This window comes from Neoarius graeffei, chromosome 13, assembly GCF_027579695.1.
Source record: "Neoarius graeffei isolate fNeoGra1 chromosome 13, fNeoGra1.pri, whole genome shotgun sequence".
Taxonomy (NCBI): domain Eukaryota; kingdom Metazoa; phylum Chordata; class Actinopteri; order Siluriformes; family Ariidae; genus Neoarius; species Neoarius graeffei.
In genome coordinates this window covers 49,636,725-49,654,714 of record NC_083581.1, presented here as the reverse complement: position 1 = coordinate 49,654,714, position 17,990 = coordinate 49,636,725, and the positions used below count along the sequence as shown (strand labels likewise).

The window sequence follows — 17,990 nt, the reverse complement described above, 5'->3', positions numbered from 1 at the left end:
CAGGCGGCACGGTGGTGTAGTGGTTAGCGCTGTTGCCTCACAACAAGAAGGTCCTGGGTTCGAGCCCCGTGGCTGGCGAGGGCCTTTCTGTGTGGAGTTTGCATGTTCTCCCCATGTCCACGTGGGTTTCCTCCGGGTGCTCCGGTTTCCCCCAAAGACATGCAGGTTAGGTTAACTGGTGACTCTATTGGCCCTTTTCCACTACCCTTTTTCAGCTCACTTCAGCCCGACACGGCTCGCGTTTCGACTATCTCAGAGCAGCACGACTCAGCTCGCTTCAGCCCTGCTTAGCACCCAAAACTCGCACGGTTTTGGAGTGGGGCTGAAGCGAGCCAAACCGAGCCGAGTGGGGCTGGGGGCGTGAGGAGACACTCCCCTGTGCACTGATTGGTGAGGAGGAGTGTCCTCACATGCCCACACACGCCCCGCGAGCACGCTGGGATCTGTAAACACCGTAAACCCGGAAGAAGAAGAATTACGAATTACGAGAATTTCTGAAGCCTTATGCGCCTCGCCTCATCTATACGCTCTTGCCAGTATCTGTTGGCGTTGTCGGTGACAACAAGCCACAGCACCAAGACCAGCAACACTAACGACTCCATGTCCTCCATGTTTATTGTTTACTATCCGGGTCGTGAGACTACTGCTTAAAAGATCACTGATGTCACTGTTTGCGCCGCCTAACGACATCACGTGACGTCCACCCACTTTCGCTAACTCCACCCAATGTGTCCACCCACTTCCAGCGTGGTTGTAGTCGAAATGCAACCCTAACAGCCCCGCTCAGCTCGGCTCAGCCCGACTCAGCCGCGTTGGTAGTGGAAAAGCGGCATAAATTGACCGTAGGTGTGAATGTGAGTGTGAATGGTTGTTTGTCTCTGTGTCAGCCCTGCGATGACCTGGCGACTTGTCCAGGGTGTACCCCGCCTCTCGCCCGTAGTCAGCTGGGATAGACTCCAGCTTGCCTGCGACCCTGTAGAACAGGATAAAGCGGCTAGAGATAATGAGATGAGATAAAGCTGCTCAAGGGTCCAAAATGTTGCAAAACAGAGGGAGAGTCTGTAGCTATGAAATAGCTGCTCATGTAATCAGCTTTCTCCTTAATATCTTTGGGGGTGGAAGACCATGCATATGCACAGAAATAGCTCTACATTCTACTGTACATATGTATACAGTATGTGTAATGCCAATAAAGATGGTCTTTTTACTATTTTTAACTGGAAAAAATTTAAGGAGCTTAGCAAATCATTTATCCAATGCATAACCAATGCATAAACAACAGGATACATGTGATATACTATATGGCCAAAAGGTTGTAGACACCTGATCATCACACCCATACAGTTACGGAAACAAAAATTAAGAGGCCACTTTTAATAGTGAGCACTATTCAAAGTGGTCTCATGTTTTTTTTTCCAAAGCTGTATGTGCACATCCCATTCCAGCTGTAATCCCCCTTTGCTGTTATAATAGCCTCTAATCTTCTGGGAAAGTGTTTGATTTGTGTCTGTGGGGATTTGTGATCATTCAGCCACAAGAGCATTAGTGAGGTCAGGCAAGTAGGTCTGGGGTGCAGTCAGAGTTCCAGTCCATCCCAAAGGTGTTCAGTGGGCTCTGAGCCGGCCACTTGAGTTCTTCCACTCCAAGTTTGGCAAACCATGTCTTCATGGCTCTTTAGTTCCAGTGACGGGAAACTGTAATGCTACAGCATACAAAGGCGTTCTATTGCTGGGTTTCACGTGACGTCACATCCGCCTCATTAGTTATTCAAAACTTTAGCTGGTGGTCTACCAAAGCTCAGCTGACAAAGCGTTTGTACGGAGAAGGTGCATTGCTTGCATGAAAAATGCCTTACACTTGCGTTGCTCGAATCGATCAAACCGTGAAACTGATAAAAGTTTCTTCAGGGTTCCCCGTGAACTATTAAAAAAGGGTGAACGAACACAGGATTTCACAAAAAAGACGTCGAGAAAGGTGGCTTTTGAACCTCTCACTGAAATCAAAGGGAGCCGAGTCGAAGCATGCTCGAGTTTGCAGTGATCACTTGGTGAAAGGTTTGTATCTCCCTCTCAGCTATGTCCTTAGTGTTTTCCAAGTACTTTTCTTGCTGTGTGTGGTTATTTTATGGTACTTCTTTTAGTCACGAAGCGCTGAAGTCCCCAGCTGTTTCTTTGTTTACTCCTCACAAAGTCCATATGCATGAAGGTCGCGACAAAATTCTTCCCCAGCCGTACAGTTACAATGCGCCGTGATCACTTCTCCGTCTTGTTTACCGTATTTTCTGGACTATAGAGCGCACCTGTATATAAGCCGCATCCGCTCTATTTTTAAAAAAAAATTTAAAAAAAGATATACAAGCCGCACCGGGCTATAAGCCGCAGATATCTATGTTGAAAAATTAGATATTTACTGCATGTACAGAATGATTTTGTACTGTAAATGTACATGTATGTACCTGAACAGATTCTTTCCGAACAGTGCCTTTTAACACGGCAGCAACTTTGCTGATTAAAACGGAACAGAACCAAGAGAAAATAACCGGTATTTATTTACCTTCATTTCTCCTGTGTTTGAAACCACAAGTCACTTTAATCATCTTCGCTGGATTTGAAAATAATTACCAGTTAGTAATTTGTCGTGCGTGTTCTATCTGCTAAAGATCTGCTAATTCTTCTTTGCATTGATTTTTCGTCTATCTTATTTTTGATTCTACTTCCGGTTAGAGCGCCCCTAGCGGTGGAAGAAAAATCCACAGAATAGCCGCACCTTTGTATAAGCCGCATGGTTCAAAACCTAGGAAAAAAGTAGCGGCTTATAGTCCAGAAAATACGGTAACTAAGATCCAGGTCTTTAAAGGGGTTTCTGATCATCTTTGTGAATGATTTAGCTGAGAGATAAGAGCCAACACAAGTGAGAATCAAGCCAACTGTTGTTTTACACTTCAACTTGCAGCGCTTCGTTGTAAAGACATGAACGAAAAGCTTCAAAAAACAAACTTAAATGGGTAAAAACAATACAGGATTCATTCAGCAGCGACTTGATACCGAGGTCCTTTACTCAGCCACATACAGAAAATTTGTAAGCCTCCATACTCTTCCACACTTTCATCTGTTTTGCGGTGTAGAAGGATGTCTGCAACACCAGATAGTTCGAGATGTCGGGGAACTCGACTGAAGGGTAGTTTTCAAGATCGTATGACAAATCCTTCTTTCCCAGACTGTAGGGGTCGATTCCATTGCACATAGCAATCTTCTGAATATATCTAAAGCCTCAGTCACAACCGGCCGTACGTGCTCCTACGTTCGGTCTACATGCAAAAAACGCAAGAAACGCACGGAGGTTGCACGTGAAACGCACGGAGGGTGCGCGTGTGACATGCTGATTTTCGAGCCGTAGACTGGCCGCAGAGGTTCTTTGTCATGTCAAACAAACTCTACGGGCGCTTACGTTTTTTTCAGGTTGCAAGACAAACTTACGGCCAACGTGCGTCTTTCTCCATGAACAAAAAAAAACGCAGCGATTTGGGAAACGCCAAAAATTGCATGGCCAAAAAATCGTACGTCCGGTTGTGACCTAGGCTTAAAGCGAGCAGTGGCTTCTAGATTACGAGCATACTCTGATAAGTTATCGCTCGTTGTTTGCACTACGGCATCCTTTAGACCACCAGCTATTTCACTTCCAGTAAAATCGCTAAGAAAAGTCACATGACTGAAACCCAGCAATACAATCATGTGCCTCAAACTCTGTGGCAACATTTTGGAGGAAGGCCCATACATGGGTTGTGATGGTCAGGTGTTACGGCCATTTCATGTACATCATCATCCATAATTGTGCTCTTTCATGGTTGATTCAACCATTTTGCTCCAAATTCTTGATCTTACCTTTGCCTTTTTGAGGAACTTTCTCATCAACTGAGCTTGTAGAGCTGAAATCAGACAGGCCAAAATAAGTGCAGTCAAACTCAATGCTCTGACAAGTAACATTAGAAATATGAGTTTTCAAAAGTATCATGAAATATGCCAACAAAAGTAAAAGGCATAAATAACCACAAATTAATTTACTTATTTTATTTGGTAAGTATAATGCTTTTGCTTGCTAACTAAATGTTTGTTATTTTTCTATCATTTAGCAATAACAAATAATGAGAAAACACACTGCCAAATGGCTACAGCATGTTAATAAACTTAGCACTTCAAGTGAGTGACAAATGGGTCATGGAATGTTTCAGGCCTTTTCTCTGGAAGCAGAGAGGGAGAGGCAGTATATTTCAGGCATGAGTGTTGAGTGTTTGGACTCTGACCTTTTGGGAGTACCAGGTTTCACCTGGTTCTCGGTGGAGCCACTGCTCATGGCACTTCTCTTTGCCCAGGCATTCTCTTTAGGAGGCGGGGCTGGGACCACCTTCAGGGGAAGCGCATCCTGTTTGGATGATGAGGCTTGGCTTCCTGGAGAGGGTGGCTCATCATCACGCCCGCTGAAAACCTCGTTCTCCAAAGAGCGCTCACTTTCTCGGCGCCTTGAGCCTGCAATAGGAGTAATGAGCTTCCTTTCAAATACTACTACTACTACTAATAATAATAATAATAATAATGATAATAATAAGAAGAAATGACTAGATTAATTATGATAATGAACCAAGACGAACCTCTGCTCGTGGTGTTTCCAGGTTGTGACGACTCGCTTCCTGTTCGTGAGCGTTCTGTTGCTTGGTCCTCACTTCGCCAACTGGGATGTCTGAATGTGTAGAAAAGAAAAGAGGACTGAATAAACTTTTTGCCCTAGTTAATTACTTTCATATGTGGCATGGCGGTGCACTGGTTAGCACTGTCATCTCACAACAAGAAGGTCCTGGGTTCAAACCTTGCGACTGACTGGAGCCTTTCTGTGCAGAGTTCCCCTGACTGCTCTGGTCCAAAGCCATGCAGGATAGGTCAACTGGCTACACTAAAATGCCCATGAGTGTGAATGACTGTTTGTCTCTGTATTAGACCTGCGACAGATTGGCGACCTGATTACAGTCTGTATTTATTTACCCTGTCTCTAGACTGAAGTCAGCTGGGATTAGCTCCAAAATTATCCAAGAAGCCTTTATTTGTAGGCGTATCAGATGCTCGCTGGCCGTGCTGTGAAAACTGCGCATGCAGACGCTCATCTAAGTTTCCAAACCTGTCATTGCTTAACTCTTGAATATTTTCTAACGTGAATACAATCATTAAAAAGCTTATAATCTCTGCGTTCCAAAGAAATTTATCTCATTGAGATCTGTTCAGTACTTTGAGAATAATGGCAAGTTGAATTTGGTACAACAGAGTAAAAACTCTGCTCGCAGGATGCCGGGAAACTGCCAGTGCTTTCTGAGTCACGAGAAAATGGTCAGGCTCTCTCTCTTCTGATTGGTTTCCGACTGGATTACTCGTGAATATCAATCAGATAACTTTTATAGGGATGCTCTCTAGCTCTCACTGTTTCTGATGAAGTATTCAGCAAAATTTTCCATCAGCTAGTTTTGATGTTATGCTTCACGGAAGACTTCAAAGTGAGTTTTCATAGCTTTACCTACTTATTTTTTTCAAATCAAACTGATTCATGGAAATCAATAACTATTTTAGAATATAACTGTAGTTGTTTTGATGAAAAATATTGAGATCTTAGTGGTCGGAATGAGATTTTAAAAAACGGGAAGTCAGAAACACAAGTGTCAATTTCAATTCAATTAAATGTTATTGTTTATTGGATGTGGCTCATACAGTTTTTTTCGAGGTTCGCCTTGAAAGCTGTGAATATTATCATTTACATTCTTTAATATAAACACTAGTAGGCCTTACTTAGAAATACAAAGGCCTACAGAGCACAAAGAGGGTATTAGAGATAATCTTTTATAACTTTTTTATTGAGTTAAACGATTTAACATTTCTACCTAATTAGCATAATTAATACTAATCAAATTCTAATTTGCATAATTTGTTTTTACTAATTTTTCAAAAGTTGTATTCAGTATACAATCATCTATGTGTCCGCCAATTTCCATGTAAATATCTTGAAAAATAAAGTTGTTAAGAAAAAACATTTGATCTCATTTGTTAATGAGGCCCATTATGGACCATGTGATCCTCATACAGAATATCACAGCAGTTTTCGAAAAATTAAGCTGTTTTTTCAATCTTTGATTTGTAATATCTCAAGAATGGATAATTTCAAGCAATTTGGATTGAATTTGAATTTTCACTTGATTTGCCTATTATTTGTCACATGTACACTCAAGCAAAGACCTGAGCACACACTGAAACACACCCATCTGAAGCAGTGAACACACACATGCACACACAAGTGAGCAATGAGCACACACACATACCCAGAGCAGTGGGCAGCTATGCTACAGCGCCCGGGGAGCAGTTGGGGGTTAGGTGCCTTGCTGCCCCATGTTAACCTAACTGCATGTCTTTGGACTGTGGGGGAAACCGGAGCACCCGGAGGAAACCCACGCGGACACGGGGAGAACATGCAAACTCCGCACAGAAAGGCGCTCGTCGACCGCTGGGCTCAAACCCAGAACCTTCTTGCCGTGAGGCGACAGTGCTAACCACTACACCACCGTGCTGCTGTGAGCCCGACAGATAAGTGATATAGATAATGAACAAATGGATTACTTTCATATGCTTAATACGAGTTTCAATAATTTCACTGAAGGCACTTTTTCAGTTTTTCAAAAGAATAAAATAAAATAAATACGAAAGTCATTTTTAAAGGAAAGACAGTACAATACCGTTGATACAAATCAATCTCCGAACACAAAGCAAATGTGCTGTTTCTTCTCTGCAATCACACAGCATTCTACAATCAAGATGCTGCTCTGATAGTCCGACACCGGTATGAAACTAATAAACAATTTGTGATCCACTTAATCCTCTCATATCCCTACAGCAGGTGCAGACAAACAGCGGCCAGCATGTCAACACATCAAGCAATTCACATTCCAGACATCCAGTCTTTTATGAAGTATCACAAGATGAATTTGATGTTTTGAGAGAGATCAAGTATTTTGCAGCACATGAGCTCAGAGGAGGGTGCGTCTACTTCTTAACACGGTTAAGGCCACTCATGCAATGCTGCTGTCTACTGGACTTATTTTGAACTACACTCAGGGTGTCTACAGGTTTGTCCAAGTTAAATTTAAGACTTTTTAAAGACTTTTTCATACCATGTTCCAAAAAAAATTAAGACCAAATTTAAAGTCACGCAAAAACGTACTTTTGAAAAAAAAACCTATATAATTTAATGTAACTTATTGTTCTTGTAAACATTCACCAGAAAATACTATTCTAGTAGAAGTACTTCATTTCTTTTCCTTGACAGGCATTCACACACTCAGAACATAATATAAGGATCGGATAAACTTATAACTATGTGACGATCAGAATGCAGTCACAACATTTGAATCCAATGTAACAGTGTGAAAATGTGAATGAAGTCACACACACACAATCCAATGCAACAGTTTTTTTAATTATTATTTTCTCTGCTGGGGTGGCACGGTGGTGTAGTGGTTAGCGCTGTCGCCTCACAGCAAGAAGGTCCGGGTTCGAGCCCCGCGGCCGGCGAGGGCCTTTCTGTACGGAGTTTGCATGTTCTCCCCGTGTCCGCGTGGGTTTCCTCCGGGTGCTCCGGTTTCCCCCACAGTCCAAAGACATGCAGGTTAGGTTAACTGGTGACTCTAAATTGACCGTAGGTGTGAATGTGAGTGTGAATGGTTGTCTGTGTCTATGTGTCAGCCCTGTGATGACCTGGCGACTTGTCCAGGGTGTACCCCGCCTTTCGCCCGTAGTCAGCTGGGATAGGCTCCAGCTTGCCTGCGACCCTGTAGAACAGGATAAAGCGGCTACAGATAATGAGATGAGATTTTCTCTGCTTGGGGAGTCACATTGTAAGCAGAATTGTTCAATTCCATCTTTGGTCAAACAACAATGCAGAAAACAGTTAAACAATGTGAATGCACATACACCTGAAACTTCGGCTCACTCACTTGAAAGGTCTGCTCACTTGCACTTCTTAAAACACTTGGAACGATACCCACACACAAACAATACTATTCTCTCACATGCACGCAATAGAATATATTCTCTCTCTCTCTCACACACGCAATATTCTCTTACATCTCGCAGATCTATCCTCTTCTCCACGACCGTTAGTGGTGGCAACGCTGAAGTCGGATATTTGAGGCTGATGCTCGCGGCCTTTCGCAAAAGCAACGTGCTTGGCGCTCTTCATATGAGAGTCCACCGCTCTTATCCCCATTGTGCCCAACTTAAAAGTCTTACAGCATGCTACACAGTATGCCTCGTTGGCATCTTTGGGTACAGCTTTCAGCCACCACGAGTATTTTGCATCTTGCAGCCAGTTATCATTAAATTTACATTTACCCATTGTGGCTCGGACTACCCTCCATCAACAGATCAGGCACTGAGTGGTTGTCAAGCACGCGTGTATCTAGCAACCGGTGGACTCGGAGCCTGCGCGGTATAATTGTGAGCATCAAAAACGATTAAACTTTTTCCCCATCCAAAGTGTACCATATTTTAACGATATGACTGAGTAAAATCTCCATAAATTTACGACTGAAAATTTAAGACCATGGGGTTTGAAATTTAAGACAATTTAAGACTTTTTAAAGGCCTTATTTTAGGAAAATTAAATTTAAGACTTTTTAAGGACCCGCGGCCACCCTGTACACTGGTGACCCATTGTTTTAACCTAATCTTCATCCAATGCACGTCATTGCAACAGACAACAATCGACATGTTCCTCATACTGAAAAAAAAAGAACATAAATCTTGTTGACTCAAAACTCAGAATAGAAATCTGAAGGCAGAAAAAAAAATCAATTAACAAATGATAAAAGAAATGTATCAAAATGTTTCACATGAATATTTTTGGACTGGTCCAAAAAGTGACTTCCATTAAAGCTGTATTGCTTTTCAGATTTTTCAAGTGTAGGTCATAAAAATAATTTTCCCTGACACCTAATTATTTTTGTTTAGTGGACCGAAAGCTACTGAATTCGAATCACAGACTTCCAATTTTATTTTATTTTTTTAAATAGAACAATTAATGGGTGGCACGGTGGTGTAGTAGTTAGCGCTGTCGCCTCACAGCAAGAAGGTCCTGGGTTCGAGCCCCGGGGCCGGCGAGGGCCTTTCTGTGTGGAGTTTGCATGTTCTCCGCGTGGGTTTCCTCCGGGTGCTCCAGTTTCCCCCACAGTCCAAAGACATGCAGGTTAGGTTAACTGGTGACTCTAAATTGACCGTAGGTGTGAATGTGAGTGTGAATGGTTGTCTGTGTCTATGTGTCAGCCCTGTGATGACCTGGCGACTTGTCCAGGGTGTACCCCGCCTTTCGCCCGTAGTCAGCTGGGATAGGCTCCAGCTTGCCTGCGACCCTGTAGAACAGGATAAAGCGGCTAGAGATAATGAGATGAGAACAATTAATGAATTTAAGGCCACATGGCTCTAAATTCTCTGCTATTTTTTCCTGCTTCACCATGACCCAATTCAAGATACTACGTGGTGGGATTTCCCCGTTTCGCGCAAGGCATTGTGGGATACAAATTTGAAACAGGAGAGAAAAATGGAGGACGTGAGTGTGCGAATGAAACGTCAAAGACCGACTACAGTAACGGAAAGCGAGAAGAAAAGACATTATGTTGTGAAAGAAAGGAAACGCAGGACCAAACTAATAAATATCGGTGGTCAGCGAGCACCTCGGTGTGATCAGCTGTTTGTTTAGCGACAAGATGATGTAACTGTCAGTGCACGGTCAAGGTAAACCTGCGCATGTGCACACGGACTTCCTCTGTCTGCTTGCCTGCGCGATGCGAGCAATTTCATGCACATTAAATAACTTCCCAGCCACAGAATGGCTATATATTTTGTGAGATATTACAGAAATAAACATGTATCACAATGACCAAATTTCAGAGGGAACTAAATTTCACCCATTTTATGAGATCAGAAGGCTGTCTCTCTTTAAATGTGAATATCAATTAAACAATAAAAGTATTTTATAGGGTGTTATACGGTATACTGGAAGTAAAATGGTATTTATAGTTCAGTTTTCCAGCAGATTACACAATATTAAAGGGCTGATGACACGAACATGACTATGCAATTTCTTAAACTATACAACATGGCAAACATGTTAGATTTCTGTTATAATTACGTGAAAAGAAGCTGTTGTTATGCAAATATCCAACTTTTAATTGCACAGCGCAAGAAAACTGGGTCCGTGGCTCGCGGCCATGCTGTGACGTCAGCGGAAGAACACGCTGCGGTTCACTGGCTGTTCTACTCTGGTTCTACTCAATGGAAATGGCGCATGAAAACGCCGGTGAACTCTCTAGTGCTAGCTCTTCCTCTTCTGGGAGTCTAGAATTGTGTTGATCTCTTCCGAATAGAATCTATGATAGCCTACCCTCTTTACCCTTTGCCTCTCGTTGCTAGGCGGCAGTTACATGAAAGCCACAAGCTTTCACAAGCAAATACATGACTGATATCACGCCGACTTTATGATTACATTTATGATTATCATGTAGAATCTATAGCTCTACGTACCTTTATCTTATGTCGTTTCACAACACATGTTCTGACAGGAGGACTGTCTTTGGATCCGGCATAGCTACTAGTAGACCCCCTCCGGAATACTGGCAGTGTTGCCAGATTGGGAGGATTCCCGCCCAGTTGGGTGGTTTCAAGTGCATTTTGGTGGGTTTTGAACATATTTTGGGCTGGAAAACTTCAGCAGTATCTGGCAACAGATACTGCTGACGTTTTCCAGCCCAAAATATGTTCAAAACCCACCAAAATGCACTTGAAACCGCTCAACTGGGCGGGAAACCTCCCAATCTGGCAACACTGTGTAGGCACTGCTGATGGTAGTAACACACGTTTGTGCTGAACTGAACACCCAAGAGATTCTTTTAAGCTGGGAAGGGTGTCAAAACAATCCAAATCGAAGTGTTCAGAGCACAGGACGGATGTTGGCGAGGGCTCCCACTTGTCACGAGTGTGCCTGACTTGCTTCACCCACTTCGCATGCAGCTCGGGATCTCTGGGAAACTTGAATAAACTTACCCCATCCTTGTGGGTTTTGGAGCAAAAGCCGGCAACACAACGCGAAGGCATAATAACTAATATATGAGTGATTCCACGCTTATGGGTACTGAAATGGGGACATGAACTTATTCACCTAAAACCATTTCTTTTTTTACCATCAGGTTACAAAACATGTAATCTTTAATGAATGATATGTTAAAAGATAACTTTAATTTTCTGAGATGTAATAAAAACATATTTATATGCCAAAGTCAGAACGTAACAGAAGTGTTGTGGACATATATATTCTCAATTTTAACAATGTAGAATTACTTTTTGAAACATAGGAAGGTGATGTTTTAGCAAATATAATTAATAAACATGTGTAGTAGAATAAACATACACATTCTTTCAATAAGATTAACATGGTATATAGCTAGATTGTAATTAATTTGTAACAGACGCGAGATGGACAATCGTAACAGAAGTAATGTAACAGACATCATTTTGGAACTCATAGGCTTGACTTTGGCATATAAATATGTTTTTATTACATCTCAGAAAATTAAAGTTCTTTTAACATATCATTCATTAAAGATTACATGTTTTGTGACCTGATGGTAAAAAAAGAAATGGTTTTAGGTGAATAAGTTCATGTCCCCATTTCAGTACCCATAAGCGTGGAATCACTCAAATATATATATATATATATATATATATATATATATATATATATATATATATATATATATATAATAAATGTATAATAATAATACTAATAATGACAAACTATACACCTGTCGCATCAACAACAAACTGGTAAGTTAGGAGGAAGGTTCTTTCGCTGACGTCATATAGCCCCTCCTCCTCCTTCGTCTCCTGGGTGCTGCAGCCCCATCAAATTTGCCCAAATAGCTGCGTTTTTTATCATAACTTGTAAAATAGGCGCCTTCGTGAATTAATATATGGATCATCGGGAATTACTTTTTATGTTATAAAACATCGCCAAAGATGTCAAAAACGTGTCATCAGCACTTTAATATATTTTGTTGTGGTTTTGAAGGGTGGGGTTTTTTTATGTCTGAGAGAAAAAACAGGTTATTCAAATATTCCTGGTCTGGAAATACTAATTAGTGTAATACTAATTTAGACAAGTTCTTATATACAGTACATTAATGAAAAATAATCCTTTTTTTAATGACCCCAGCCACATAGGATCCCCAGTATAAACAAGTTTTACCATTACAATATTTACAATATGTTTGCAGATTAATTACAAACTGCAAGTTTTAATTTATTTACATAGTTTTAGTCGATTTAACGTAACTGAAATAGATGGGAAACTTACACGTATACACCACTGCATCAAGCTCAACTTTAAAGCAGCAGCATTCAGATAACGGATGGTGTAACCTGCAGAGGTTCCAGAAGTGTCTCTGCTCACCAATAGACTTGCTTTTGACTTAATCCCTTCGCCGAGCATAGGTCATCCACTATCACCCGCCTCTGATCTTGATAAGTGGATGTTTCTGTAACATGTCTTTTTTTCCGTGGTGGGGGTGTTAACCTCACGCACAACCTCCAACCGGGAGGAGCGGGTGATGGAATTTCGTCTGGTCTCTACTCTTTGACCTGTCTGGCATGGGTGGCCCTGCCAGGAGATTTTGCTCCCTCCAGTATAGCTCTCCGGGTCATAGAAACACACAAGCTACTCCACCATGACAAGGCACCGATCACAGTTGGAGCAGCTCGCCAACAGAGAAACCCCCCTTTCTAATGGCTGCCCTCATGTTTGATGTCTGCATGCCCTGCTACTAAACTTAGCACTTCTGTACAAAACTAAGTACTTCTATGCGATAAATAAACATCTCTACTATAAAATAGGCCAGTTAAGGTCTCACCACTCATCTAGTCACAATGGGGCCTATTAGTAGTGTTACTTGTGCGTGTTTTTATATGTTACTGAATGATTCTGCTCTGTTTTGCCAAATCAAATAACTCTTCCCCAGTCACATTTGGTAGGTGAAAAATTTCTTATTGGATGTGTGGCTCACCTCTCTCTGGGCTTGCGTTCAGGTCCTCTCCCCTTGTCCTCCTCCAGCTGTCTCTGCAGCCTCTCCTGCTCTTTCTTCAGCCTTTCCTCCACCTCCCGCTCTTTAGAAGCCGTGTCCACTGGTTTGGCCCCTCCGAATATGGAAGCTGTTCGACTAGAAGTGGCTGAAGAGGTGCTACTCTGGTCCTCCTCCTTCGGTACGCTTCGTGGCTTCAGGTTCAATTTGGGCCTCTGAGGAGGACCTGAGCAAATCAAGCCAAATCTTTATTCTCTCACATCCTATACAGTAAGAAACAATCTTCCAGGGCCATGGACCAAGTCAATACACGGGCTCTGTACACAGCACTCTCTCATCTCATCTCATTATCTGTAGCCGCTTTATCCTGTTCTACAGGGTCGCAGGCAAGCTGGAGCCTATCCCAGCTGACTACGGGCGAAAGGCGGGGTACGCCCTGGACAAGTCGCCAGGTCATCACAGGGCTGACACATAGACACAGACAACCATTCACACTCACATTCACACCTACGGTCAATTTAGAGTCACCAGTTAACCTAACCTGCATGTCTTTGGACTGTGGGGGAAACCGGAGCACCCGGAGGAAACCCACGCGGACACGGGGAGAACATGCAAACTCCACACAGAAAGGCCCTCGCCGGCCACGGGGCTCGAACCTGGACCTTCTTGCTGTGAGGCGACAGCGCTAACCACTACACCACCATGCCGCCACACAGCACTATAGAAAGTGTAAATAGTACAACAAAACTGCAGCTACAGTAGAACAACAAGAGCAGATGGATACAATACAATATGGGTAGTGCACACAAAATAAGAAAATGTCAACACAGAAAGAAGATAAAACAGACACACTATCCGTTTTGAGTCAGTTGACACGTCAGACGCGTGTATGACTAGCAGTCTTTGTACAGACAGACTGTACAAATATCATTTGATGTAAACTAACAGCAGCATATAAAGGATATGCAGACAACACGTTTACTCTCATAAGCATTCTGTAATTTTAGCAGGTGTATATGAGCTCCTGATTCAATAAAAGCTGAGATGTAAAGTCTCACCTCTGTCCTCGCGTCTCTCATCCCGTCTCTCATATCTGTCATCGCGGTCACCGTAGCGATCTCCATAGCGATCACCATATCGATCTCCGCTGCCACGGTAGTCATCCCGGCGGTCGTCATAGTCACGCCGGAAGCCGCTACCAAATGGGCGACGCCCTCCACCACGAGAGTCATAACCTAGCACAAAAACAATACTTTAGATAGATAGATAGATAGATAGATAGATAGATAGATAGATAGATAGATAGATAGATAGATAGATAGATAGATAGATAGATAGATAGATCGATCGATCTTTATTGTCATTGTGTTAAAAACAACAAAACACAGTTTAGCAGCTCTCGGTGCTGGCAGTGCAAAGAACAGGGAATAAATAGGTGCATAAGAACAAAATAACACAATAAATAGACATCCATCCATTATCTGTAGCCACTTATCCTGTCCTACACAGGGATGTGAGTGACAAATTTAAAAAAAAGAGGAAAATTTTTAGGCTCAACAGATGACCCCGAAGGGGTCGTCACGACAACGAAGTTGTCGTGGGGAGGGTATGGGAGGGTGTGCCTTCCCATTGGTGGGGGTCTGGGGGGTCTCCCCCACGAAAATTTTTGTAAAAAGGACTTAAAATGGTGACATTTTAAGCACATAAAATGTAAAATTTCTAAATTAGCACATTTCAGTTTAAAAAATGTTTTGGTCAAATTTCATGGTGCTTTAGTGATACATGTTTCAGAACTTTACAAAAAAATTTTGAAAATGAGAAAAAAGTGTCATGTTTCAGGTTTGGGGTGCCGTGTCTGGCCTTAAGTCTGAAAAATGTTACCATTGATACCAAACTACCACCACTACAAATGTCATGTTAGGCCATATGAAAATAATTTCTTGTTTCTCATCCCTATTTTTCCTCAAAATGGGTAGGACGGGCTTATTTTATTTTTATTTTGTTTTATTTTTCTGCTATGTGGGGGATAAAACACAAAAAATTGGAATGGTTGGAGCAGACTCTGGTTTCAGAGGCATGACGCTAAATTACCAGTGTAAAAAAAAAAAGTTTATGGTGGGTCAATTTTTTTTGGTTCGGGCTGTAATGATTATGAGGAACAAGAATATAATTTTATGTGGCCTTACATAACTAGCAATAAAATTTAAACCCTGCCACCAGTTCATAGTACATGTACAATAGCGACTCCTCTCCACACAGCGATAATGATCAGATCGCTGTAAGGAGCTTTCGTCACTTCCGCTTAGTAAAATCCGGAAAAGTTTCGCGCCAGACTTTACCGAATATTTTTGTATTTATTTTTTTTAATTTTAGAAAACGCGGAAAACGATTTTTTATGTGGAAAGGCAATTTGAAAAACGCGGATTTCCACGGAAACGCAGAGATTTCACATCCGTGCCTACAGGGTCGCGGGCAAGCTGGAGCCTATCCCAGCTGACTATGGGCGAAAGGCGGGGTACACCCTGGACAAGTCGCCAGGTCATCGCAGGGCTGACACAGACACAGACAACCATTCACATTCACACCTACGGTCAATTTAGAGTCACCAGTTAACCTAACCTGCATGTCTTTGGACTGTGGGGGAAACCGGAGCAAACCCACGCAGACAACATGCAAACTCCACACAGAAAGGCCCTCGCCAGCCGCTGGGCTCGAACCCAGGACCTTCTTGGTGTGAGGCGACAGTGCTAACCACTACACCACCGTGCCGCCAATAAAGAGACATAAAAACAATAAATCGGTATTTTCCTTGGGGTGAGAGTGTTTATTGCCCCTCACTAGAGTTGGGGTTGCGCATCTGACAGCTTGAGGGTAGAAGCTGGTTTTTAGTCTGTTTGATGCAGCTCTGATAAGTCTGTATCTCCTTCCAGAGGGCAGTAGGGAGAACAGATGATATCCAGGGTGGGTATGGTCCTTTAAAATACAGCTGACCTTCTTTTGTAGTCGGTCAGTGTAAATGTCTTTGAGGGGAGGTAGTGGTGTATCAATTATGTGCTCTTTATCCTAAACTTAGAACTGCATGTATAAGTTACTATTGCTTATGTTATCATCGTGCTGGGAGATAAAATGCTATTTGTATTGTGAAAGTTTTCCTCTATAACAACCGTAAGCTTAGGGTATTTAAATTCTATATACTTTCATATCTATTTTCCCGTCCAGCGTACAATGAAACAGGCAACGGATGCAGGCTGATCACACAACGTGTAGAGCTAACCCCAAACCAGCAAACTGGTTGCACAGTGCTGAACTGCACACCAGTGGGAAGATGGTGAGTGAATACAGGCCTGACAGCGATTATGAAGGTGACAGTTAACCATCTGTATGTGAAGATATTTTTCCAAAGAACAGACTAAAGTGAAGTTAAGCCTAAAATGCAAAATATGCACTCACTGAGTACCGAAAATGTCTGTCTGAAAACACTACGAATTATTCTACCATTTGAAAAAACATCACCCGGTGGAATACACAGAGCAGAGGTGGATAAATGACTAGCCGAGGTGTCCATGATCAGGACATCATGTGTGACATATTATGAGGTTGTATCTCAGCTACTAACATATACAGTTAGGTCCATAAATATTTGGACAGAGACAACATTTTTCTAATTTTGGTTCTGTACATTATCACAATTAATTGTGAACAAAACAATTCAGATGCAGTTGAAGTTCAGACTTTCAGCTTTAATTCAGTGGGTTGAACAAAATGATTGCATAAAAATGTGAGGAACTAAAGCATTTTTTAAACACAATCCCTTCATTTCAGGGGCTCAAAAGTAATTGGACAAATTAAATAATTGTAAATAAAATGTTAATTTCTAATACTTGGTTGAAAACCCTTTGTTGGCAATGACTGCCTGAAGTCTTGAACTCATGGACATCACCAGACGCTGTGTTTCCTCCTTTTTAATGCTCTGCCAGGCCTTTACTGCAGCGGTTTTCAGTTGCTGTTTGTTTGTGGGCCTTTCTGTCTGAAGTTTAGTCTTTAACAAGTGAAATGCATGCTCAATTGGGTTGAGATCAGGTGACTGACTTGGCCATTCAAGAATATTCCACTTCTTTGCTTTAATAAACTCCTGGGCCGCTTTGGCTTTATGTTTTGGGTCATTGTCCATCTGTATTATGAAATGCCGACCAATCAGTTTGGCTGGATTTGAGCACACAGTATGTCTCTGAATACCTCAGAATTCATCCGGCTGCTTCTGTCCTGTGTCACATCATCAATAAACACTAGTGACCCAGTGCCACTGGCAGCCATGCATGCCCAAGCCATCACACTGCCTCCGCCGTGTTTTACAGATGATGTGGTATGCTTTGGATCATGAGCTGTACCATGCATTCGCCATGCTTTTTTCTTTCCATCATTCTGGTAGAGGTTGATCTTGGTTTCATCTGTCCAAAGAATGTTCTTGCAGAACTGTGCTGGCTTTTTTAGATGTTTTTTAGCAAAGTCCAATCTAGCCTTTTTATTCTTGAGGCTTATGAGTGGCTTGCACCATGCAGTGAACCCTCTGTATTTACTTTCATGCAGTCTTCTCTTTATGGTAGATTTGGATATTGATACGCCTACCTCCTGGAGAGTGTTGTTCACTTGGTTGGCTGTTGTGAAGGGGTTTCTCTTCATTCTGCGATCATCCACTACTGTTGTCTTCTGTGGGCGTCCAGGTCTTTTTGCATTGATGAGTTCACCAGTGCTTTCTTTCTTTCTTTCTTTCTTTCTTTCTTTCTTTCTTTCTTTCTTTCTTTCTTTCTTTCTTTCTCAGGATGTACCAAACTGTAGA

The 17,990-nt window shown here is 42.2% G+C and overlaps 1 protein-coding gene across 3 annotated transcripts in view; it reads right to left on the bottom strand.

Moving 5' to 3' along the window:
* eif4ba (eukaryotic translation initiation factor 4Ba) overlaps positions 1–17,990 on the bottom strand; it is a 63,809-nt gene that overhangs the window by 21,735 nt on the left and 24,084 nt on the right. For all 3 annotated transcript variants that reach the window (XM_060937969.1, XM_060937970.1, XM_060937971.1), the window contains exons 8-12: positions 14,212–14,388; positions 13,139–13,379; positions 4,646–4,734; positions 4,301–4,523; positions 3,882–3,925 (exon numbers count right to left, since the gene is read on the bottom strand). In XM_060937969.1, the coding sequence (XP_060793952.1) occupies positions 3,882–3,925; positions 4,301–4,523; positions 4,646–4,734; positions 13,139–13,379; positions 14,212–14,388 (774 nt within the window). The remainder of the gene's footprint in view (positions 1–3,881; positions 3,926–4,300; positions 4,524–4,645; positions 4,735–13,138; positions 13,380–14,211; positions 14,389–17,990) is intronic.